This window comes from Silurus aristotelis (genome assembly GCF_946808225.1).
Source record: "Silurus aristotelis genome assembly, chromosome: 1".
NCBI classification, from domain to species: domain Eukaryota; kingdom Metazoa; phylum Chordata; class Actinopteri; order Siluriformes; family Siluridae; genus Silurus; species Silurus aristotelis.
In genome coordinates, this window is record NC_139574.1 from 27,394,585 (window position 1) to 27,421,987 (window position 27,403).

General features: G+C 39.6%; 1 protein-coding gene across 9 annotated transcripts in view; it reads left to right on the plus strand.

Annotated features, from left to right (window-relative positions):
• Nucleotides 1-232: 232 nt before the first annotated feature.
• Nucleotides 233-27,403, plus strand: part of fhod3b (formin homology 2 domain containing 3b) — a 110,059-nt gene continuing 82,888 nt past the window's right edge. For 4 of the 9 annotated variants that reach the window (XM_083554122.1, XM_083554123.1, XM_083554125.1 and 1 more), the window contains exons 1-3: nt 611-912; nt 9,828-9,934; nt 16,449-16,513. In XM_083554122.1, coding sequence (XP_083410248.1) covers nt 748-912; nt 9,828-9,934; nt 16,449-16,513 — 337 coding nt within the window. In that variant the 5' untranslated portion in view covers nt 611-747. Of the gene's footprint in view, nt 913-9,827; nt 9,935-16,448; nt 16,514-27,403 lie in introns of all 9 variants that reach the window. The other 5 variants (XM_083554124.1, XM_083554129.1, XM_083554126.1 and 2 more) reach the window with 4 other exon arrangements.

A 27,403-nucleotide genomic window follows, 5' to 3' on the forward strand; every position in this document is an offset into this window, starting at 1 on the left:
CAAGCCATTTATGCAAACAAAAAAAATGTGATATTTTTACAACAGGAAAAAAACCAGGGGAAAAAGAACAGTGCGCATGCGCGGAACAAAATGCCTCCACAGCTACCTATTGGAAGCGCACTTTTGAGTTCGTTTCAAAATCCGAGAGAGTGACCGGGGATGCTGCGGAGACTGTATTATTATTATGAACCACAAGGGGGCGGCCAGTCTCAGAGTCCTGCGATGCCTGAATGCGCTGGATGGCCTGAGCCGGACGGAGTCACAAACTCCAGCAGTTCTCCTCCGCGCGCGCGCTGTGTGTCCGTGCTCCTCTGCTCCTCTGGTCCTCTGCACCTCGGACACCCGGGACATTGAACCACTCCTTGAAGTTTAAGGAGACCGAAACGGTGCACGGATGGTCGTGATCTTTTAGATTTAGTTTAAGTTGCTATTATTATTTTATTTTTTATTTTTTTGCATTTCAAAAAATATTATACATTTCTTGCATTTTATCGGTTCCATCCCTGCACCGCTTATGACGGAAACTCGCGGCGAGCTGACAGCGCGTGCCTGACCCACGCTCTCCTATTGCTGCAAAGCCGCTATAAAGGCGCACTGCGACGAAGACTTCTCTGTCTGTCTTTCTATCACCCCCTCCTCCTCCTCCTTTTCTTCCTCCTCCTCCTTCCACCCTTCATACCCTTCTGCTTGGCGCTGTTTACTTGCGGACTTATACTCCTAAGCCTCCTTGCATGGATGTAGGCTACCATGGCTACGTTTGTGTGCAGGGTGCAGTTTCTAGACGACACCGATCCGTTCAACAGCACCAATTTCCCTGAACCTACACGACCGCCGCTCTTCACCTTCCGAGAGGACATACCGCTCATCAACCAGCTCGCCGGAGTGCACAGACTCCTCAAAGCGCCGCAAAAGGTAATCACACGCACACCCAGACTGAGCATCTGTTTGCTCTCAGTTCGAATTAATCGCAGCCCAGAACATAATCTCTGAAGAAAAAGACTCAAAGGAAAGAAACAACAAGAAAAGAACATAAAAAGCATGTGTAGATCAAATGGCTAAAAAAATAAACATCAACACTGCAGAAGTTGTGGATGGACAGAATACTGCAGTGATTATGCAGTCTAAATCTCTGATACTCTGGATATCATTTATCAAGAATTTATATATATATATATATATATATATATATATATATATATATATATATATATATATATATATATATATATATATATATATGTGTGTGTGTGTGTGTGTGTGTGTGTGTGTGTGTGTGTGTGTGTGTGTGTGTGTGTGTGTGTGTGTGTGTGTGTGTGTGTGTGTGTATTATAACGTGTTGCAATAGCTGCACTACATTAACCCTTTGATAGGTCATGATCAAACATTTCATCTTGGGATTATTTTGGATCCATCAAAACAAACTGGTCAGGACGGTTCATCTCAGCGTACTTTAATAATAGGTCCATATGCATATTTCATGTCTCACAGTTCTAGGGTTTGAGGGTTTGAATCCCAGCTTCACCCTCTGTGCATGCAGTTTGCATGGTCTCCTCATGGTTTGGGGGGTTTCCTCCAGGTACAACGGTTTCCTTCCCCAGTCTATAGACAAGTTGTTAGGCAGCCTAAGATTTCTATATTGTCTGAATTGTGTGTACTTTAGTTGTGTGTGTGTGTGTGTGTGTGTGTGTGTGTGTGTGTGTGTGTGGTTGTGATCTGCAAGGGGTTAGCACCCCCATTCAGGGTTTTCCATGCTTTGCGTCCTGAGGTCCATGGGATTGACTCTGGTCTACCCTGCAACTCCATGGAGAATAGGTGATATAGAAAATGGATTTGAGTTTTGACCACACATTTTTTTGATTGTTGTTGAAGGCCGCCACTGTTCCTGCCCTTACCAAATAAACAATCATATGCCCAATTAAAGGTTGCTCTTGGGGACGTGCTAATGCATAGTAGGTTTGGACAAAGCAAAGCAATAGCATTCCATTGTTTTAGGTATTCTTGCATCCTGTGCCACCTGGAATAAAAGTATCAAAACAGCCCCAAGGATTTAGCACTCACTAGAATACCTCCACTTTTATCCAAACCACTCTCTGACTGCAGCCCCATTCTAGACCATTTTCAGCACATAAACAAAGCATTATTCCGTGAGCTGGGTTTAGGAGTGGTGCTGTTGTGGCCATGTGGAATGCTCGGCAGCTGAGGGCCATGCTTGGGTGGTAGAAGCATGTGATGTCCATACACTCAGGAATCTCTGTCTGTCATTGACTCTGTTTATGCTGTCCAGTTTGTTAATCAGACAGACCTTACTGACTGATTGACATACACATAACTACAACTCAGCTGTTATAAATCATCATACGCTATTGTATTGGTTTCTATGTATATATTAAAAAAGATGCACATTGTTGCAATGGAACGGTCTTGCTGTGAATTCGATACATTATATGTATGAAACAGCCTTTCATGCAACTTGTATGTTCAACTACAAATAATGCTTGGCGTGGAATAATCTTTATAACATATCTATCTAACAGACACTCACAGTTGCTGTGGAATGGATTAGCATTCCTCTGCTGGTATACTCACCTGAGATATGGGGCAAAGCTATTTTCCAGCAGAAATGTAGCGCATTCACCACTACAACATTGGCGAGGTTCCAATAGAACCCTTTTTTTTTTGCAATCTTTTTATTGCTTTGTATGTAAGACAGTTGGCATGGTCACACGTATACCATTTTCCAGCTGTGATATTATATGTCATGTCATAGCTTGTTCTCTTATTTCAATTTTTGGGAGTTTTTGTCTCTCAGAACTTCAAGGGCGGTTCAGTGAAAACTTTTGCCTCCTTGTTCTTTGATCAGATATGTTTCCTTGAGCAAAGAGTCAAATCAAATCACAGCCATGATGGAGGAATATAGTTTAGATGGCATGCCAGGTGCGATGGGTGTGCACACAAGTGTATTCACATATTGGGGAAATTCAGAGTGCCTGATTTTCCCACCTGCATTTTCTGGGACAAAACCAGAGAATCCAGAGAAAACCCAAATGTATACATTGTGTTAGATAAAAACAGACAGGGTACAACTAGCATGGGTTGTATGCTTTATTTGACTGCACTGAAACCCGATAGAAAATTGTTAGACTTGGGAAATGTCCCCCCTGAAATACTTTATATTTCCCAGTATAACAGTATACACATTTCATATTCTTATACCACTTAGTGATCATCACCTGCCTCTAAGCAAAGCACACTGTTAACGACTCTCCAAATGGTTTTGAGAGGAAAGTCTAAAGTACAGTATATCACTAGAGGAATATTTGATTATAGGACTTTGCATGCTCCACATAGCTGATATGTTTATATTTTACACATGCATGCCAAGCACCTGTGTTCATTTATCTTCAACCTCCAGAGCTGCCGAGAGAGAATGTTCAGCTTTGCTTGGGCCTCGTGTTCAGTTGAGGCGGTTGCAATGCTTTCCAATGCCAATCATATTCCCTGTCATCTTGGTTGGCTTTTGGCTTAAGAATTAAAGCATCATTGGCAGACTCATGGTGCCCTAGATGCTGTAGATTGACTTTATAGGCTTTATAGACATATTCGCTGGAAAAGCATACAGGGCTACCATAGACTACTAGTTTGAGCTTTAATCTTGATTGTACCTCGATTGTACACTTGCCAGCTATAAATACAATGTTTCACCAAACCTGATTATACAGGATCCTTTTATCCTGTTACACAAAGACTGCATGACTCCATCTTAAGCCGCTTCTGTTCTTTCTGACCAAAATCAGGATCTGACTGAATTAGCTACCGAGTGGTCTCCTAATTCAACATTTCTTCTCCTAATTGCGAGAGATGAGAGGCTGGCAACAGCAAGGAATGCACCATCCCAAACCAAACATGGTAATAGGACAGAGTTTCGATCTTCTGCAATTCAGCACTCAGCACAGAGAGAATCACGCAGCTAACACAAAGCAGAACAGTGCAGGGGAAAAAGGTCTGCAGTGCCCAGACAGGCCGATGTGATGAGCTCACATGATAGCTAAGCGTTTAGCATCTGCTTGTCAGTGAACCAGTTGGCCCTGTCGATCTGAAAACAATCTATGCTTGGCATGTTTGTTTGATGTCTTTCTCTTGAGAGCGAATGGATCCCTGGCAGTTATTTTTAAGGTTCTATGTTTTCCATGACTCAGAAAGGTTGCTTAGAGCTTTAATTACGGTTGCATGAAAATGACCCCTGGCTTTTATTTTTTCTCACTTTTTGCCTAAGGTATAGCTATACATCCGTTTTAGCAGCCATTGTGTGTTTTTAGCAACAGAGTACTTCCTGAACAGCATGCACCAAAGAATACTTAGTAAGCTGAGAGGCTCATGGTCAAAGTTAAGGTTCTCCCAGGTGGGGTTTTAAGAAATAGTCCACTCCTCAGATGACACTTTCAAACTGTGTAGGTCCACTATATGCTAAAGCTTTATGGGTGTGTGAAAGGAAAGGTGGAACAAAAGAATGGCTTCACTCAATGGTTCTATTCAAAGTGTGAAGACTCAGAGTGAAGGGCTTTCCGGTGCAGGTGATTTGCGTAAAATAAGTGCTCAGACATTGTTTGTAAAGTGCTTGCACTGTTGCTTCGTAATGTAAATGTGAGGTGAGAGGAACGAACATAAACTCTAAGCTGCTCGAATGAGCTCATCCATATGTAACGTGGGCTGCGGAAATGTTTTGGTCAGTTAATGAACTAACAGGGTCTGAGAGCAACATTAATTGGCTTGTTAAACGGAACATGGCTTCAGAAATGGCCCCCTTATTCAGCCCAACGTAATAGGATGATTGCTATAATCAGGATAATAATAATTGTCTTTTTCAGCATGGCATATTGTATTTTTCCACGTGTGAGATTTAACGCATTTGCACACACATAGAATTGAATACAGCCTTTTCACTGAGGCTTTTTTTCTTTTCTTTTCAGGAAGCCTTTTCTGTCTGCACATGAATTTTGCCGAAATTACAGAGTGCAGTAATGAGAAGTTATGTTAAATGCTGTAAAATATAGGCTAGGCCTTCATGTCTGTGGCTGCAGTCTGGATTAGCCTTAGACATTGTTATGTAGAGTTGAGGTTTTGCAGCTCTGCGGCATATTTCTCTATGCTTTTCACCGCTGTCTGCAGAAAAACATCCATACTGAGAGCACTCAGGGCTTCATGCTCAGGCTTCGCCGTAACATGTCCCTTTGAGGGACGGAGGATTGCTATTGCAGTCTCTTCCACGCCACTTGTGCATTTTAATGATTGCTAATTGTGCACTTCATGTTGGATGGACACCACAGGCCCTATTATAGCAAGTGAACAAGAGACGAGATTCTTTTGTGTTGATGTGCACGTTGAGATGGCTGGGTCTGCTTTTGACTAATTAGCGATGAGAAATAGACATCTGTTTAGCTCTGGTTTTGTTGTAGAGTCACGCATTGATATATTTCTGGAGCTAAAAAATAGCGCTGAGGATTTTCGAAAGCATGGCTTCAGTGTCTATGTTTGTTTCAAATTCAACATCTGACCCTTCAAAGAAAAAGGAAATCAGAGGCACTGTGTGGTGTTTTAGTAATGCGTAGACTTTGTACTGGACTGATAGAACAGATTTCTATACAATATAGAAAAAGTACACAAGTGTTTTAAAGTAAAAAGTAAAAGAAATTATACAGTATACTTCCAAGTGCATGCTGTGGTTTATTTTTGCCTTCATGTTTGCAAAAGCCCTGCTTGGAGATTAAATTGAGGATGAGATTGAGCATGTGGATTTGGAGGGTAATCTTGGTTCCCAGTGAGCTTTTTATTTTTAGTGTGTCCCAGCCTCAGGCTCTGCTCTGTGGTTGGAGCGAAAAGGCCAGGTCTGGTCCTCAGCTTCAGTCTCCTAGCCACAAGGTCAACAGGTCACAAACTGGGTGGGGACACATTATCGCCTACATGAATTCAGGTACTCACATGAGCAGTTCCTACACTGATCTGTGTGTCAGTAATAAGGTGCAATAAGAGGTTTGTATGTTGCAAAAATATTTTAGTCATAACCAAAAGCAAATCTACGAGATCACATCGAGGGGACATAAGGGTGACCTGCCTACCACTGGTCTACCAATGACTGAGTGTTTTGACCAGGAAGTTGTATATTCCCACAGGACTCGGCACGTGTGTTTGCAATTTTTTTATTTTACGCAATGCACTTTCTTTTGTTTATTTTCAGATTAATATGTTAGCTTTTCCTTCTAACTCTTTCAAGACCATCTATGGCATTTTTCCAAATGCAAATATGTGTGAGGTGTCAACGTGAACAGTGGCAAATGTGTTCTGATTAAATCATTTATCATTTAAAGTGGTTAAATCGAACTGGACAAATCTTCCACAATCTATTTTTTTTTTTCTTTTTTTTTTTTTTATACGGGATTCAGATAAACACCAGCCAAAGTAAGCAAGGTACGAGTTGAACAAACAAAAGTTGCATAGTTGTTTTATATATAATGCAGATCCTTTAGTCAAGAAGCATCTGGTTGAGACTGTGCCAATTGCTTTTAACTGACCCTACTCTTCTAACACTGTTTTGACCTACCCCAATGTTCTGACACTGTCCTGACTGATCAAGCAGAGCTAAACCTCAGTTGTAGCACCAGTGTGAAACTCCATGACTGACTTACAGACTGATGCTTATCAGTTTTCCTTGTTCATTTCGGGCCTGTCCGGTAATCTAAACTACCTGCGTTGGGTTTCCACCACTGAAATATTTGGGTCAGTCTGCGACCAATGGAGCACAGCTGGACTCTCCAGGAAGAAAAAAAAAGTGAAAAAAAAGATTAGGTGGCTGGGTTTTTTCCCCTACTAAATTACTTTGCCAAGTCATGAGGAAGCAGCCAGTTTTTTTGGACTCTTAAAGTTGTAAATACAAGCATGGGTGTCTTGGCAGGAGCAGAAAGTGCAACACTTCAGTCTAAGGACGTAATGTAAGGGCTTCTTAAGCTGAGTAGCACATACATTAGCATGCGGCTATGTGTCAACTATTAACAGAAACTTAATAGCCCTGTTGTTTAATGTAATGTCAGTCCAGATTTCTCCAAAAGGCTGTTGTTGAATTCTTTTTTACAAATTATATTTATTACAGCAAGCACTTAGGTGTCAAATACAGAAATGGTTTCAAGTTTACGGAGACTGCTGAGCTGAGAGAAGGGGTGAAAGAGATCACCATTTGTGTCTCTCTTTTTGTTCTTGAATGCTCATTTTCATGCCACACCCATTCCCTACCTCTTTCAGGCATGCCCGTTCATGGGCGTTTAAATATAGTTTCTTTGGCTTACACGTTTGGATTTCCTGTCATTTTAGGGATCAGTACTGTAATTTGGTAAGGAGTCCTTCTTCCGGTCAATGCTTTTGCCCCTCTGTCCTGCCCTTTGTACATTTGTAAACTGTGACGTCTCGGACAGCTGCTGAGCTGGGAGCTGCAGTGTGCTGATAAGGGATACTGTCTCTCCTTCTGCCTCTTCTGTCTCTTTTACAGGAAGACTGTCAGATGTGATACAGAGTGATGTCAGAGTCTCAGCACTACCTTGTTCTCACAGCTAGACCTTAGGGATCAAAGCTATTTAATGGCTTTACCAGTTAGCATCCTCTCGCCTTCTCCGCTTTAATTAAGTTACTATAATTAGTGAAGCAGGATGCTGAACCACATCAGAGCAGCAGAAAGGCAGCTGAGGATAGGGTTTATTTGACATTTGTTTGCTTTCATGCCTTTGCCCTCCAGAAAATTCTTCATTCAAATAAGAAAGTGACACCCAATTAATTTTCACTCGGTATGCATTCTTTCTATCAAAAAAAAATATCCAAGGATGCAAAGATTAGAATTGTTGCTAGGAAATAGAAAATTGCTTTTCTGTGAATGAGTTATTACTATGGAAATTATATTAGCATATGAGAGCAATGAATGTGAACCTGTTTTTTTAAATACACTACAACTGAGCTTATAGAAAAGTTATTAATACCTTCTGACAATTCAGGTCTGTTCTCTGATTTATATTTAATGACAAATAAGTTTACAATTTTTTTTTACAAATGTATGATCTTTTATAACAGGATGAACTTCAAACTTTCCTGTTTAAAATTGATTATTATAGTAACCTTTAATACATATAAATATAAAATGCAATTTCCATCCCCCTCTGTTTTGATGTTGATTTGACCAGGAGAGACAAGGTTTTGGCTAACACTCTGAGGAACCTGGCTGTTAATCCTATTACTTACGAAGCTCACATTCTGTTCATCAAGTCGTTTTACATTAGTGCCTTTTAGACAGACACAGACTATTAGACTCTTACTGATAGTTTAGATAGTTTTGGGGAAACCGATCCAGAATCTGCTCTAACAATTTTTGAGGTATGAGAGAAGTGCCTTTTTTATTTCCTAATATCGAGACATTCCATTGTTTGAGTAAGGGTCTCTGGAAAGTCAATTGGACTGTAGAAAAGATTGTAATTTTGTAAAATCAGTGTTTTTAAACATGACACATCAGAATTAAGGGGTGATAGGTCAGGAACTGGACCGCTGAGATATGACCTCTGAGGTATTCTAGACATGTTAGCTTAAATAAACTCCACATATTACCAGCACATTGAGGATATTCATACCCGTGCCAGTGGCTGGGATTTGCTTGGACAACCAGCAGACTTGTTCAGCCCAGGGGAGGTTAAGACTTGAACTGTGCATGTGCATTTGTGTGTGCACGTGTGTGTGTGTGTGTGTGTGTGTGTGTGTGTGTGTGTGTGTGTGTGTGTGTGTGTGTGTGTGTGTGTGTGTGTGTGTATAATTAGCATGTTTAAAATTGGGGCTGACCTGGCTGACTTGTTGATTGACAGATCACACTGCACTCTAACACATGCCCCCTGGGAGGTTTCAAATCCTATCACTGGGCTGTAATTGAGTGTCAACAAACAGGCCTGCCTCCAGCAGGGGCCCGGGAGAGTTTAAGAACAGACCAGAGTAAACCTAGTTTGATGTTTCACAACACTCCAATCACAGGTGATAAATCATTTCATTTGTACATTAGGTTTAGATAGTTATAGGGAGCGCTTTGTAACCTGTGAAGTGATGACAGCTTAGCTACTGGGATAACTAAAGTGAGCTAAAGGAGGTCAGTAAAACAACTGCCAGAGATTTTTCTGTTAAAGAAATTACCCAATATTACGTTCAACAAATTGATTGAAGTTATATAATCTGAAATTAGAAATTGATATAGAAGGATCGATACTTTTTATTTTAAACAAACAATTAAAACCCAATGTAACAACTGAAACAATATGACCGATTCTCAGGACCAGATGGAATAGAACTGTGCTTGCTTGAATAGGGCAAGTGGTGAATTCCCTACAGAATGGAGCTTGAGATTTCAAACAGTTTTAGGAGCATGTGACTGGTGATTCGGGAGTTCCTAGAGATTTGAATGTTCGTGACACAAGACAACATGCATCTTGTTCAATCACTGACAGCATGCAATTCAGATGAAATATGAGCTTGACCATAAAAGCGCTCGTCTTATAGAGCGAATGTCACAACATGCCAGCTTTTATGACATTGTTTTGTCAAAAAAATGTTTTTCCTTACAAAACAGTTACATTAATTACATGCTTCTAACCAAAAACAGCTGAGAAGTCCTCACAGCTACAGAGGGTTTTGCATATCTACTACTGTAATATAATTATTTTGCTTCTTCAAAGGCACATATTTGACTAAGATCCTGTACAGAAAATGGCTTGTGGAAAAACCTTATGGAATGCATGTGCATTTTTTCCTTCCTGCAGCTCGATGACTGTGCTCTGCAGCTATCTCATAATGGAAGCTACCTGGATTTGGATTCTACTCTGGCAGAGCAGAAAGATGAGCTGGAGGGCTTCCAGGAGGATGGAGGGTAAGCACCGGGGTCCTGTTTTGTTTTAACCAAGTTATCTATAGCCTATCCTATAATGTGTAACATATGTTTGAAAAAGCGTTTCGCAATATTTTGCATTCTTATTTAAGGTTTTGATTCTCTTTTTGGGATTGGGTAATCATAAGCCAGCAAAGTGTTTCCAGAAGTGTGCAGTTTATTTTATAATGAAGTGTACTGAAGTGTTGAATAATTCATTAGGCTAAACACCAGAGTTTAAAGCACCATGTGTTAATGCACGCAAAGCCTTCATAATATAAGTACGGCCTGTGAGGAGTTCCAAACTGTTCAATAACATTCTTAACATCCCAGCATTGTATCAACTATTCATGAAAAAAGTTTCCCTGGAAGACACCCATCAAAAACTGCAGTTTGGTTTTACACGTTATTACATTGGGTTTAATATTACAGTAGATATTAAGCATGAGGTATTTGAATTCTCTACTCTGTAATAAATCACTCAAGAGTTTCGGTCTGATCTGTGAGCCGTTACAGTATGGTAATCAGACCTCTGATTGTATGTGAAGGCTCAGAGGTATACATGGACCCTGGGCCAGGGGTCATGACAATGTGATCATTGTTTTTCAGCAAGATTTTCAAATCCCCAGCCACAAGGATCTGTATTCATTTCCTGCTCGCTGTACTTCACTGGCTAATTCGATTCCATTAGGAATGATCAAGATTTTTACCGATAGCCAAACTGCTTCACTTCAAGTGACTGAAGTAATATTTTGCCTTGACCCATACTTTATATTGAACTTTTACACCAGAAAGTCCTGAACTTTTCTGTATCATGTGCATGATAGGGTAAGGACGACATATATACTTGTTCCTTCTGAAAATTTTTACCTGTGTACTGCTACAGTATTTTTTTTTTTTTATTATTATTTGCTCATGCCGTTACTCTAATTCACAATATAATAAACATCAGTTCAGCACACCTAGTGTTGTTTGACCTCATAGTATTGTAAAGTTTGGTTTAGCCCAAAGGTTAATTTTCATGTTATCTCAGGTTGCTATAGCTTCTAGATCTTGGGATCTAGATCTGAAAATCTATTTTTGAAACTGATATACAAAAAAATAGGATTGAATTAAATCACCCAAAGGCTTAAAGTGCAGTGAAACTTTTGTTGCTTACGTGATGTAAGTGGTCCTGCTATAACCATAAGAAGTAATCTTCAGTTTAGTGCGCATACCTGCCTTGTGACTTATATCAAGCCCAACTGCTAAAACACTCTTGTCCAGTGCGCTCGAGACATTATGAAATCTTTCTGCAAAGGCTATCAGAAAGTCCTAACAATCCCAAGTCACTTTCACGTCATTCTGCAGACTTTGCATGGAAGTCTTTCTTCCCCTGGCACGATCAGTAAGAGTTAAGGTGATGTCAAGTACACATAATAAGTGGCACTATTTGACATCACGTAATCAATGATCTCCCAGAGAGAATGCTTATTTTAAACCTTAATTGTGGTTTTAAATGGCCATTTGAAATGTTAAGTAACCACATATTTTTACGTATAGCTAACAGGACTATATTAGCAGCGGCCAGAAAAATTAATCTGGAACATAAAGTCATTACCATTACAGTATATAAAGTGAAAATGCATTATTTGGCCCGTTTTATTAGATGCTCCCAGTTATCTTTTCTAACCGCTGAGTTGACACAGCCCTCAGGATCCGTTCACTACTGTTGATGTCAGACTCGCTGTTGGCAAGTGAGCCTGTTATTCAACAAGACCACAGGTATTCATCAATATATTTATGTAAACGTGGAGTCTGGCCCTGTCCTTTGCCATTGTGTTTTTACTGGACCAGGCTCAATGTCAGTTTGTAGATTGGAAACCAAAGGCAGAGAGAGAAAGATAATGGAAGTAAATGAAGTCTGGAAAAGAGGCAGAATTCAGCCACCTCTCTGCACTTTTAGAAGAGGCAAGGCAGTGCCAACTTCTTCTCTCTCTCTCTCTCTCTCTCTCTCTCTCTCTCTCTCTCTCTCTCTCTCTCTCTCTCTCTCTCTCTCTCTCTCTCTACCACTTGCTCTTTCTGTATCCCTCTAGACCCATGCAGAGTGTCTGAGTGGGCTGTAGAGAGGAGTGGAGGACTACATTACTGTTAATAACAGGGTAATTCAGCACACAGTGCTTTTATGGCCTGGATAAGCTCACGTTTACAGCCCCCACCATTTACTGCTGTTGTGTTCTATGATTACGGAGTCTAAAATATGGATGAACTACACAGTTAAATCTGACCTTTTTTTTTAGTCTTTCAGTTGCTTTTTCATGCGATTTGTTTCTGAGTTTATAAAAGTGGTAAATAAAACCATTTCTGCTTTTATTTAATAAGGACAATGAAGACTTTTCATGCATTTTTCATAAATCCCAAGATCAAGCTGTTAAAAAAAGAATGAGGGCTCTTTTTTGAATGAGGATCGTGGGTAAGAGATACAGATCACAGGTTACATTCCACAGGCGTCTCAGTCATATGTAGTCATTTTGGGACCCGATTAAGGAAAAATCCTCTGACGCCTCATTCTGCAAGGTGAATATAACCATGTCGTCCTGGGTTAGCGGCTATAATCACTACCACACCACAGCACGGTGGAGGAGATCCATCAGCAACTGTGACTAGGGGCCCCATCTCCACTACAGCGTCGTTGTTAAAGTTGACCCTAGTATTGGCGAGGCTTCAGCGCATTCCAGAGAATCACTTTGTCTCTTTGTCTCCTGAGATAAAACTCTGGAAATTAATGAATAATATCAAAATCTCTCTATTCCTCTTTCTTTCCTTTTTTTCTTTGCTTTCCCTCTCAAATCACTGCTATTTTTTTCCTGGCTGGTTTGCCAGAGTAGCTGAAGTCAGGATCGTCTGGCCCTCGAGAGACGCCTAGTTTATTTAATGGGAAAGCTTTGAATATTTGTGTGGATTACATGGATAAATGGTAGAACGGTGCTCAGAGCTCAGCTTGGTCAGTGGATTCGTCCCTTATTGCTGTAGTAAATGACAGGCAAAGGTGCAATGCCTGGAAGAGTGGAAACACTGAGATATTTGCATATATGCATGCGGTTACTGTGATCTGTTTTCAGAGACCTTGGGGCCTGGGGATTGATTGTTGATGGGATGGAAACTAGCAAACAAGGAGAGTTCTAACAATTAAAAAGAAAAATTGTTGTTATTATAATTATTCAATACATTATTACCACACACCCTTGGTAAAATTAAAAATTATCCCCCTCCAGCTAAGCCCAAATCTTGATAATTAGTGATGAACTGATACCGTGTACTGCGCATGGCGTCAGTACTAAAATGGTGCCACTTTAGCAGGAAGAAATACATGACAAAGTTAATTATGTGTGACAGTACCCAGTTTCCCCCAAACATAGTAAAGTTAAACATCTCAACAGCTTATCTGGAGGGGAGAGTGTAGTGTGCAATGTGATGCTTATTCTACCATGTAATGATGTTCATGCTGTGGTTGAGAAACTCAGCCCAGAACAGTTTCACTCTTATATGGCCTGATTGTCAGTATTGGCTTGTTATTCCTGTTGGCACTGATGCTTCAAGATTATTATCAATTGTTCACATAGAGTAAGTGGATTAGTGTTACCATGTGAACAAGACATTTGCATAAAAATGATCTGGTAATTTAGCTTGCTGCTTTATATATAAGCACATTTACATCCTAAAACACAGAATCCACTTAAGCTTTTCTGTTCATGAATGCTATGACAGAAGTAGTGTTAACTCTGCATAAGCAAGCATCGGCTTCTCCACACTGCTTGATTAACCACATAATGTAGAAAAATAAAATGTGTCAGCTTTTTGGCCATGAACCAATAATGGTCATTTTGGTCTGCCACTGATTAGACTGGAGCAGGCAACATGAGTTGAGCACAGACTGCTAAACATTGAAAGTGAACTAGTTTAGGTGTTTTTGAGCCATCAAGACAAATACGTCAGCTGTGGATTAGGAGGCAATGGTTGGTTTTGTATACACTCCAATTCAACAAGCTATTTGAGTAAGCAATCTTATCTCTTTCTTTCCCTAGTTCATGTTTTTTTTCCTCCAACAATACGGCTTCATAGGTGAAGAATATCTATTAACGGGCAAATAATACTGGGGGGGCAGGGCAAAGAGGCTGTCTGCCAAGTCTCCACACAGACCAGTAGAGACCGCATGGGGCCTGAATTGAGCCAGAGAGGTTTATGATTATAAATAAAAAGTAGCGTAGTCATACTTCTTGCATGGGCAAGAAGCTGCTGCTTGCCTCAGCTCTTTCCTCACCGCGCATTTTTTTTCTGGCATAACGGCCCATACAGGAGCAAAGCTTGGCACCATCAGCCATGTAATGATAGACCTATATGATCTTCAAGTTCATACAGTTACCGTAATGCCTGTTTGTGTCTAATCTGGCATTCTTTCTCGATAGAACTTGATAAAAAAAAGTACTCAAAATCTTTCAGTTCTTTCTGTGCTTTGAGTGGGCAGTATCTTTGAAAGATAACGATATGCAGGACTGATCTTGTCCTCCTCACAACAATGCACTTTTTCCTCTTCACCATAAACAGATTTCAGCTAGGAAGGGTGTTTGGGTTGCACAGAACAGAATAAGTGTGCCTGGGTTATTCGACTCGCACAAGCATGTGCTAAAGAATGGAAAAATCCTGAGTCATCTGGCTAAGGAAAGGCAATTCAGTCCAACTAAACCACAAGCAGAAGAAGGCTGCAGATGATACACTGTTTATCACACTTTGCTAACCATTTCCATCATACATTGGGATTGTTTTGGAAGTATATCCCAAATATCATGCAACTGCTGTTCATGCAATTCAAGGACAAAATGGAGCTGGTTTTGGATAACTGTGCAGTAAATGATGGCTTTATTTAAACCCTTCACTTACCTCTATACCTTCATTTTGCTTAATAGTCATAGCTCATATTCAGTTCAGTTCTTGCTCTAAACATTCAATTATGATAATGTTTTCTTCTGGGTGTCTCATGCATATTGTAAAACCCCATTGTTTAATTTGATAATGGCTGTGTGAGGCAGCAAGGACCCAGGTTTTGGTTAGTAGCTGGGATAATGTTGCAAGCATAGGGAAGCACAAAGTTCATTACCATTTAGATCCAGTTACTGATTCGCTGAAACAGCACAGGGATTAAATTGCACCTGGTGCCATGTTGCTTTAGGAAACGCTACACTTATACCCTGCCTGTGAGGCCTGTGCATGTAGATTTATACAGACTTGGGTCCTGTTTTCCGGTCTGTAATTTAAGCAGATTTCCTTCCTGTTTGGTATGTGTTTATGTAGCATCTTATGATAGTGTTTGTGTGTATAAGGATGTAACATAATGATAAGACTAGTCCTGGATTTTTTCAAATTGAGCAATGCCACCTTTGGCAGGCTGCCAAGCAGACCATCAAACATCTTTCATGGTATGCAACCTGTACAATACAGCAGATTTATGAAGCCCCAGTGGTATTATCTGTGAAACTTCAGTGGCAAGGTTGAATGTACGTTAGAGTAATGATTCAAGGCATCCCGTTTTTGCCAATATCCCATTCCTTTTCCATGTTAACTGATTGCATTTTTTTGTGTTGGAAACATTTTTTATAATGAACTAATGTCATTCGAGGTCAGTGTGGTGCAGTAATGCCCACAGCAATAATGATTTTCATATTGAATTCAATTCATTATAACCCCAATGTGGAACTGGGTAGAGTGTGCATCACATGCACATATCCTTGTCAGCTAATATATTTGTTTTTTTTAACTATAAATAAAAATATTGAGTCTATAGTGATGCACAGTTCCTATATTTTAGTTTGCTTTAGTGTCAAAGCTTTCTTCAGTAATCTCAGTCTGCATGGCTTCCCTCTGAGCCTCCTTTAGCAGCAATAAAGAAGCCATAGGAAATCAGCAGGGTCCAGGCTGTCATAAGGTCATGAATTTGACACTCAAGCCCACACATGGGTACATTCCCCCCAAGGCACGTAACACAGCAAGACCTGACCCTCATATAAGACCAGTCGTAACAAAAGGAATCAGATATCCCGAACTGGAGAGAGGTGTTATTGCATTTTGACTTCCAAAGAATGGCTTGATTGCAATGTTTGTTTTATCGGTTAGTTTCTAATTATTTATCATCCAGGAGTCACTCAAAATTGCAGACGAATGATACAAATAAAATAGATGCAAATGAAAGGTAATAAAGCGAATAAAATATGTATCTTAATACAAGTACCTCGGTGATACAAACACTTATGATGGCTCAAACATGAAAAGGGTGTAAGAAACAGGGTGGGAGGCTAAAGATGCATCATCATAATATATAATATAAGCATGCTTGCTGTGTAGCAGTCTGGGGAAAATATAGTATAAATAAAATATATAATAAAATATATATTTTTCATTTATTGTTCATTTTTATAGAATATTTTGAACAAAAAAATCCTTTGTTTTGTACTTATACAACTATACATTTCTTCTTTCTTTCCAGACGAGGCAAAAAGCACAGTATAATCTTACGAACACAACTCTCCGTAAGGGTCCATGCCTGCATAGGTGAGTAACATGATGCTCTGTCTGCTACAGTAATGGATGTGCCAGGTCATAAGTGTCTTAACACTTGCAGTCATGAGATTAAGCCACTTAATTGAAAAAGTGGATAAGCCATTTGATTAAACTGCTCTGTTTAAATATATTGCAGTATGGTATGTGTGAATTATACTGGGGCTCGTTGTGGTTGCAAGAATTCTCATATGTTCTGATTCCTTGGCGGGTTTCATATGAGAATTTGTGGCATAGGTGGCATGGCTAGTTTTAGTTGTCCATTTTTCTAGTTTATAGTCTTATTACAAGGTAATTATTTTTAAGAATTACATGTACACACATGCACCCACCCACACACCCACACACACACACACACACACACACACACACACACACACACACACACACACACACACACACACGCTCACACACTCATACACATACGCACATGCTCACGTGCACAAGGGCACGTAAGCACACACACACACACACACACACACACACACACACACACACACACACACACGCACACAAACTCTCACACACACAAATGCACACACTCACTTGTGGCCACCATATGCCAATCATATTGGGTTTTATAGCCTAAATGCATTCTAAATGCATTGCCATTTATAAACATATTTATAAATCATCTGTAATTGAGACTTTGCAGAATGTGGTTAAGGCTGTTTAATAGTTTACTCTAATGTTAGGCTGTATGGATCTGTTTAGCTTCTTCCATCTGGTTGAACACTTGTAAGCCAGCTATAGATGATCCTAACAGAAGCAGGAAAGGATTAGTGTGCGAATTTAGATTTTTACCTGCTTTCTTGTCTTTGGGCTGTTATAGCTACTGAACATGTTTTGATCATGTCACTGGTTCAGCACTGATTGTTATGAGCCTGGCTAGTAGTAGTAGTACTATATTTCGTAAATCTGGTCAACCCCCCACTGTTCCTACATAGCCATGATGGAACATATGGGGCATGTTAGCTGCCCCGCTGAAAGGTCAAACCAGCCTGCATTTCATTTGCAGACCACCTGAAGGGTCTGCATAGGCCTGACTAAGATCCCCCCTGCAGTGGCATAATGGTTCATACCTTTAAATGCCTGTCAGTAACTTTAAAATATTGTTGAGTAGTTCTATTGCTGTTTCCTGCTTATTATTATTCTCATATACAGTAGTTAGGATATATTTGCTTCTAATATGGTATGCTAATATGCTATATTTTGTTTTTGGTACCAAAAGAATCTTATATTTAGCTGGTTATCTCCAGTGTATGAGGATGGACACTGTTATACCCGTCTCCATCTTGGAAGAGTCCTGTAATTATTTAGTCTGGATTCGGCTGTTGTCTGTGTACAGGATCTTGTAGCCAGTGTTTAAGACAGATGTCGGCCTGTAGGCAGTGGCACGTTCCCAGCGGCATGGTGCAGACCAGCCAAGCACACGTGGCTCACACAGTCTCTGTTCGCCATAGTGCCGAGGGGAAAATCTAAACCGTAGTCTGCGAAACCCATTAAGTCGAGAGCTGTCCGATTTTAATTTGTACTTGTGCAAACGTGTTATTTAAGGGCACAGACGAGAGAAATCGTCCGGAGATTGAAGCTGAGTTATCTCTCTCAGTCATTCCTCCGCTGATTCTTTTTACTGATTCTGCATGCAAAAACCACCTGTGGAAACTTTTGGAAAGTCTAAAACTATTTGCCTGAGATTTTTTTTTCCTGTCCAGTAGCGAAGGCTGTCTGAGCTGTTGGCAAGGTCTGAGAATCAGACTGGAGAAGTGCTATGAACCAGGCCTGCATAGGCACCTGCCCCAGTTTCCGTTACAGTTTTTCTGCTCCTCTGCTCTAAGCCAGTTTGCTGATGAAAGATGGCTATAGCTTAATTCAGTTTTTTTTTTTCTTGGGACTTGCACTTTTTAAAACTGTTGTCTTAAAAAATTCCTGCTCATTCTTTTCAATGTCTGAACAGGTGTGGATAAATGTAGCTAGCTCTCATGTTTTAGTTGTCCACAGTTGTCTAGGCTACTGCAGCTTATGTATATAAAATAATAATGTATAAGTAGGCAACAGCGGTTTGCTTTGTTACATCACCAGGAAGTGCATAATAAATAAAAACAGTCTGTATAATATCAAATGGAAATGTTTATTTTTTTTTAACAAGTCAGTAAGATAAGGGCATTTGTTTTTTTTTTTCGTTGTCTACAGGTCAAATTTAACGATAAGCCTGGACACAAAATTAGCTTATCCTATGTGCAATGCCTAATGTTTTGCCTGTCTCAGCAGTCTCATTTTACTACCCGCTTATCTGTACCTGTAGAATGCAAATTGACTCTAAATGTAATGGACATGTTGCTTTAGTTAGTGTTTGGTTCATCTTCCTCCCCCTTCTGTCCCCGGGACCTGTCCACATCTTGTCACCATTCCTGGTAGCAATGATAGGATCACTATTTTTGACTAGATGCATGCCTGTGTGTCTTTGGAGATTTGTCTGGAGGAAAAGGGTGGTCCCTGTCTGGATAAAGGGAGTTTTCTCTAGTGGTCTGAGGCTTATTGTTTCTGATGAGAAGAACAAGACAGCTGGGGGTATGTTTAAGAAGACTTTTGACTAAGACGACACCCATCTGTCACTCTTTACTAGTGTGTGTGTGTGTGTGTGTGTGTGTGTGTGTGTGTGTGTGTGTGTCTGTACAGACAGTGTAAAATATACAGCCATTTAGTGTATGGTGACTGTTGGACCCTCTATGTAAACTATTTTCACCTGCTTGTCACACGGTTTCTTGGACGTGATGAAAGGAATGCATGTGCAGGTATTATGGTAGTCATAGTCATGCCATAATGCTGCATGTGCCTCCAGCATTATAACTCAGGGCATGAAAGTGGAATGTCAGCAGGTCAGGGCAGGGTGAGACTGATGACACACAGTGATGTGAACTATTTTTCGGCACTCATGAATACTTTCTAGCTCTCCAATGCCTATAATTTAGTTGTGCTGCACGACTGTAGCTATTGACTGTTCCCCTATTTAATAGTTTTTTTGAAGAGAAAGCGGTTTCAGGAAGCTGTCCTGCACCCTTCAGATCCCAGCTGATCAAGTGGTTTAGGGGTTGATTTAGGGTTGATGTGTTGAAGTTCTGTTTATTTCAGGGAATGGTAAACATGGCTCAGCCTTTCGTGCGTAATCTCTGTCATTTTAATTGCTTGTGGGGAACCTCAAGGGAGTGAAGCAGTGCAGTCTGGGAGAACAGTAATGTACACAACACTTTATTGTTTTTTACTGCAAGTGAAAGTCACCAATCATCATCAGATGGCTAATTCTTATAGCCCACAGGCCTTCACACCGCCCCAGAACCTGAACTGTTCTCTCTGACTCTCTCTGTCAGCTCTCTCTGCCCTAATTCTGCCACTGTAAACAAATACAAACATACACACACTTTTTTTTTAATGCAATGAAAAGTAAATCATCGCAGTCATTTGTTTAATGTTAGGTGCATGGAATCAGCTTTGACATGCACTATTTCTGTAATGTCCAAATTACAAAGCCTGACTTTTCCAACCGTATGTGGTTCTTCCATAAATTGTTACCAAGTTGGAGGAATACAATGGTATATGATGTATTTGGATGTAGTAACATTAGATTTTTCCTTCACTTGATCCAACCTGTTCCAGCACAACAGTGCGACCGTACACAAAACCAGCTCCATGAAGATGTGGACCTTTGGCATGAAACGGAACATTGACTGCACCCCAGGTCTTCTCAACCTACAGTACATCAGTACATGGCTTTACTAATGGCCTTATTGCTGAATGAGCAAAAATCTACAAACATCTTACAAGAAGGGTTGATGTTATGGTAACAGCAAATGAGGACAAAATGTGGAATGGAATGTGCAAAAAGGACATACAAATCTTATGGTCAGGTGTCCACAAACCTTAATCCATATAGTGTATATAGTGTATGCTTGCATTTTCCACTGTATTTCACTTTTTTTTAAAGTGTACAGTCAAACAACAGTTACAGTAGCACATTCTTTTTGTAGTAGAATTTTGAAGGAGTATATTGTTTTAGAAAAAGACCACACCAAACAACATGATAATTAAACAAAGGCATCTAAAACTTTATGAAGATTCTTAATGTGACTGTAAATGAGTTCTTTATTAAAAACACACACTCTTGGAGGGTAGACGCCTATAGATCAAGGGCTTGCCAACATTGTTACTATTAGGTGAGAAATATTTATGTATATTTTAAATTATTATTTTTAAGTTTTATATATAAAATAGTCATTTCTAACATTTCTTAATTCACTAAATACTTAAATAATATAAAGTTTTAATTATTCATTTATGTTCATGGAGGAAAAAAAATTTCTATGTAACAAGAATATTTTATTAAAAATGTTAAAATGTCCTTTAAAAAAACACTAAATCAATGTAGATTTCCAGCACTGTTTTTCCTTTTTTGTCTCACTGCACGTAATGAAACAAAGCTGCTATATCACATCTGTGCTTCTGCAAGAAACTTCCCCAACAGGTAATCTGCATTTTAAACATTCGGGGAATCTTTTGAAGTTTCCATTTGTTGTGATTAGCAGCAAAAAGCTCACAGTCTGCTGCACTATTTCCACTTTATCTCATTGGAAATTCAATGCTGAGACTGATGCTGCTGGGGTGAGACAGTAAGTGCAAAACGCTAGTCTTAATAATGCATTATAAGCACTTTAAGCCTGTTTCTTTCTCAGCGTTTTTTATTGATACGGTTCGTGAGAATGCTGAGCTTTGTTTACTTTCCTCATCACAAAGCCTGTGATCATCCAAATAGCCAAATATAACCAGCACTTCCACACTGCTGTGGTTTAACGGTCCAAGTGTTGAACATCACAGATGAGGCGGCATAGAAACGTTTATTTTAGGGCATGGTAAACATGGCTGATGAGCCACGCAGCCTTTCGTGAGTAATCTCTGTCATTTAGCACGCTTGTGGGGAACCTCAACACACTGACGCAGCGAGATCTGGCTGGAACAGTAATGTACACAACACAGCTTATGGTTTCTTTACTGCTAGTGGAAAGCACCAATCATCGTTGGATGGCTAATTCTCAGAGCCCACAGGCCTCCATGCTGCCTCAGGAGGAGGTAAACTGTGGCACCATAATGATAGACATTCGCTCATGTGAACATTTGGCTGTGGACCGGATCCTCCGTGTGTGCAGGGAGAAATGACTTTTGTGGCTCCCGTGAGAGTGAAAGTGTTTACCGGATGAGCTAATGGTTTTCTGAGGTCCACTGTGCCAGCGCAGCTCTTGACGCTGTGGTTTGTTATAATCAGGGCATGATGCCTAAGTTGCATACATGTCAAAACAGGGCCAGACCTGTGATTTATCTGGATAAGGGAAACGCTTGGTGCCATTAAACACAGACACCATTCATTTCTCCTGACCTCTTCTGTGATACAGGTAGACACTGTATTTCATGGGATGTTAATAGAAATGAGGCAGTCAGCTAAGAATGAGCAAGACTATAAATACATCTGTTTTGTTTGTAAAATAAAATGTTTTAAAATTGTTGATAGTTAACTAATTGTGTTTTTTGCCCTAATATATAGCCAAATTGTTTTTACTTTTCTAATAATTAGAGCATTTAAGGCATAAATTCTGTGAATTGACACCTTTCTAATGAACTGACCTTCGACTTTACTTGTCAGTGAACCCAATTAAATTCTGTCTATTAAAAAGGAGGCCTACTGGCTAAAGTATAATCGGTAGGTGCAGCACAACAAGCATTTAGAAAATCATGTTTCATGTTTTCCAATCTGGCTCACAATTCACAAAATCTGACACAGTCTAACTTTATGTGATCTGGATAGTTGTGCATATCCTGTATAGGAAGGTACAGCGTATTCATGCTTACATGTGGTAACACATGGGTAGGACTATGGTAACCTACATAACAGTTTATTATAGCATGTTTTCTCTGCTCTAACACACCTGATTCAACTAATTATCTAACTAATAATGATATAAGTGTTTAAGAGCAGGGAAAATCACTAATCGCAGGACAGGGGGTACTCCCAGACCAGGCTTAGGAACCTTTGTCTCATGAGAATGTTGTCTTTTTTAATGAGCTGTTATTGGAAAAGTGCTCTGGGACACTTCTACTGGACCTGCCGTGATTTAGAAACACGTTTGAATGGTGACTTATATGTTCTTTAACATCTTACACAGCTGACTTAGTCGTTTTTTGGCATTGTGGCTGACAACTTGAAACAGTGTTTCCCTAAAGAAACATGTGTATACGTGGGACTTTTGGAGTTGTAAATTCTACATAGTTCCTTGGACCATTCCAAGCTGTAAACAATATTACAGCTGAAAGACACAAGGACATCTGTATTTAAATTAAGCATGATTGCAGCTGTACAGGCTCTGTGCCAAACCGGTTTTCAACTATCTTAACACTATGCACAGCATTTTAAACGACTTCCACTGAATTCTCCTACACCGTCATGCATTTTCTCACTGTTTTATTTCTTTATATAACATTCACTTGAGTGTTTGAAAGACTGACTAAAAAGACAGCCAAATTTGGCCATGAGAGCAGATTTTCCAGCATGTTGTTCTCATTTTTCTTCCATATTCTATTGAATGATGGGATATTTATATGTCCAACCTTGTACTTATCATGCAGGCACAGGGAAGCAAGTCTTGTATGAACACCTGCAGGATGTCACTTTTTCAGAGTTTGGCACCAGGACTCTTTATTAGCTACCAGCTATAATGTAACCATGAGGAATGTTTCAGCCTGGCCATTGGGGAGTGCAGTCAGCACCAAGACCGAGTGAATAAATTAGTTATATATTAGATCACATGACAGCTTAGTTAGGTTTTCAGTCAAAAACTCCATGCCAGCATTTGTGTATGGTTTCTAGTAACCTACTTGTAAAGCAATGCTGAAAAATGTTTGGTCACAAAATGGCTTTAAACCTTAGTGGCCAGAGGGTTCGAGGGGCAAAATGTGCATAGGCATAGGGCAACGTGATTCCTGCCTCAATTTGGGCAACTATTTGTGCTTTATGCAGTTATCAGAACAAAAGGTTCAATGAAATCTTAACGTCTCTAAATGGGAGAGAACATTAATTTATATCTAGCCAACTAATAAAGATGTTATTAGTGTCTCAGTAGAATTTTAAATGTATGAAGTGGTAAACAAGAACTTAATTATGAAGACTTCTTATATTTGTAGTGGGATTCTTCCTTACCTATCCCTCTAGACTGTTTACACCTTATATATTAAGTTTTTAGTTATAAAAGCTACAAAGCAATTATATATATTTGAGTATTCAAGTCTCTTTATGATTAGAATTTTATTTTTTCAATTTAAATACTTCCACTTAAGTCATACTTTTGGTCATTTTCAGTACATGCTTCTGGGGACATTTGTGCACTTGTGGTGCTCTGACCCTATATGCCACCCTATTGTCAACTTTGTTTCACCAATCCAATTGATTTAGAGTCACATCTAATGGTCAAACCAAACCTTAACCCCAACATAACAGAGGGATTAAAGAAAGGGGTCAGCACTCCTGTCCAAGCCTCAGTGCTAAACACAAGTGGGTATGGTGGTGAGACGATGCTATCTGCTTTCCAGTTAGTGTTCTGTGCCCTGACAGCTCCAGACAAATAAGGGCTTACTAGCTCCTCAGGTCACAGATAAGATTTCAACACTGCACTAACAGGAGGGGAAAAAAAACTTTCTCCAAAACAGCTTGTTTCTAGTTCAGAGTGAGTCCACTTTGAACTTATTTTGAACAGATGGACAAGAATATGTAAATCACAATGGTTTGTGATACACCTCTGACATGATTTTTTGACTCGTGTGATTATTATTTTTTTTTTCCGATCAATATTGAGACAATGCCAGCACTGACATATTTCAGAGGCCCTCATACAGTAGTGTGGGCTGATGTTTACCAAGCTTCGCTCTGCTATCTCTGCCAGCTGGGGCCCTGAGATGACTTTCCCATGCTGGATGACAGTAATGATAAGAAATTCTTTCTGCAGACGCTTTCCTCTTGTCTGTTGACCCAAATTACTCGCATTGTTATCCCTAACAAAGTCCTGCTTATCTATTAATCTGGATCTCACTTTTACGGCCATCTGTTAAACTGACATAGTGGACATTTGTCCAAGAACGGAAAAGTCGCAAAAGCTCATGTAAATACATACACCACAAGAGATCACCGGCATTCGGTTCTTTTTATATGTTTCAGTAGTTTCTGTTTTCCACTATGCTTTCTGCTGTGACACGTCCAACTCCGCACAGACATACTGTTTGAAAAGAATAGTGTACAGGGGGATACCAGATAACATTCTAAACATCGCAAATGATTTGGCTTTGAAACAACCATAGAGAATAAAGATCTGACTAATTTTGCTTGGTAGTTTTTACTGATTGTAACATTGTCTAAATTGTGCCTTCTCTCGTTGGGCATGACTAACTGCTAAATGCCGACAGACACATGGCAGTGGTCTGCCTGTCAGATTCTCTATTTTTCACATACACATATATTGTAGACACACTCACACACAAACACACACACAGAAATACACATGCGTCTGCACACACTTCTGCTGCATTTCTCTCAAACCATCTGGTTCCCATTGCGCCCGCTGCCGGGTTCCTTGCAGCTTTAAGAGGGAAAAAAATGTAAACTGTCTACATGTTCATTCAAGGAGGTATTTTTATCAGGTTGCTCAGCAGTAACCCGATCTTGGGGCCTTGGACATCCTTCGTTAGTTTCCACAGTCTCACTGCACTAATTGTCATTCCTGTTTGGTCAACCCTGACCTGAAAAAAAGACAATGGAAACCAAGGTAGAGCTCCAAGTTCAAACGTAATCCCTAATCCAAAGAGGAGGGCATAAAGAGTATTATAGGAGGGCACAATAAGGCACTGATGTCTTTTCAATTATGCCTTCACTGACTGTTTCCCAGGCATTTGGGAAAGAAAAGTGTCTAATAAGCATCTAATAATAGCAGCCTGCAGAAGAGGCAGAATTTCATCCTGTGATTTTCCAGCGTACTGGTCTTTACTTTCTCACCCTTTTAAAGAACAAACTCAAAAGTCCAGTTGACGATTAGCTCGGTTTGGAGCACATGTTCAAATTATTCATTTGTTCAGCTTCAGTTATGAAAAGGCATTTAAGAGCCTGCCTTCTTGAATGAAAAATGGCCTCTGGTGAAAACCAATAGTATACTTAAAAAATATAATAACCATATAGCTTTAAAATAATAGTTTATCAAATTGTACACTTCAGTATGCTATAAGTAAATACACATACACAATAAATACATATAATTAAAAGAATAGATTTTACATAATTAAGCATGTTTGAACTAAAAGATGGCAACACTTAAACAAACTGTGTTAAAACAGAAATATATCATATCTAATACATCAATTATGTGTACATTACTATTTGTTTTTTAAAGCTATAAAGTAAATAGACATATATTGCCTCTTTGGTACATTGTTAATTGTTAAAAGAATTGAATTGAATTTAAATTGCACCTTTTAACATAAAATAGAATTTAAACTTAACAAGGGCTGTGAGGTGCGACAGGTCGTAACATGGAAATTCGTTTACGACTGAAGGGTGGTCACAGTTCATCACTTTTCTCCTGGCCCAGGAATAGAGATGTTCAATATGTTCTAAGAGAAGACGAAAATAGTCTCCTGTAACAGTGCAGGTGGTCTTCAGGCTTTCTTTTTAACCATTAACAGCTGATTGGTGAACAGCTGAATACACTTATACTGTTTATTGTTGCAGTCCACAACTTATTGCATAATTAGATTAAAGAAAACATGTTCATTCTGCTCATAACGATGACATTTACAGTGACTAAATAAAAGTGAAAGTGAAATAATAGTGCATATCTTTAAAATCTTTCTCTCTCTCTCTCTCTCTCTCTCTCTCTCTCTCTCTCTAAAACATATAAACATATAAAAAAATTTTTGGGCATGGAAAGACTGAGGCATGTTCATTTCTTTCTAAATGTTTCTGAGGGAGAATAAAACAGTGGCTCACAAAGGCTTCCGACACTTCAGAAGAAAGCCAGTAGTTCTGCAAAGTGTTAGTCCTCCTAGTAGTAGCTGTTATAAAAACATGGCTGACAAGCTGTATGTTGTGCTATAAGAGGCATGTGTGCGCCATGTGGGACAAGGAGAAAGCCGCGTCCCTGTGGTCTAGGCTCCATGGCTTGTATGGCCTTCTGGCCTCCAGACATCCCACAGTGGCTCTCCTGGAGCAGGGCCAGAGCCCCATTGGCCTCCTACAGATTCCATCGCCACCATGCTGACTTCTTTCACCTCTTCTCCAGCTTTGATGTCAGCACTTGGGCCACTCACCTCAGTGCTGAGCCTTTTTGGCACTGGCTCAGTTGAGAAGGGATGTGTGAGCAGCAGGCATCCCTTACTCTTTCAGCCCAGAAATAAATCCCTTCACATTTTAGAAAATCACATGTTTCCAGTTTTACATAATATTTATCATGTATGTACAAGTAGTGAATTATTTTTTATAACACAAGCAGTCAAAGTAAACAGTTAAGAAATGGTATGCCTCTTTGTAGAAGTGTTTAAAATTATTATCTTTCTGATCCGGTTAAAAAAAAGTATAGAGTATATTCTAAATTATGGACATTTAAAATTTCCTTACTGAGTGTAATTTTAATTTAAGTGTATATTTTATTATTTATCTCCTATTATGTCTTTCTTGTTTTGAGGGCATTAATGCTCATGCGGACACAGTAGCACCAAATCCAACTCAATCCAGGGTTTGAGCCAAGCAGAAAACCAGATGATCTATAAGAGGAATCACCCAGAGATTCAATGCTGTCTAGATAG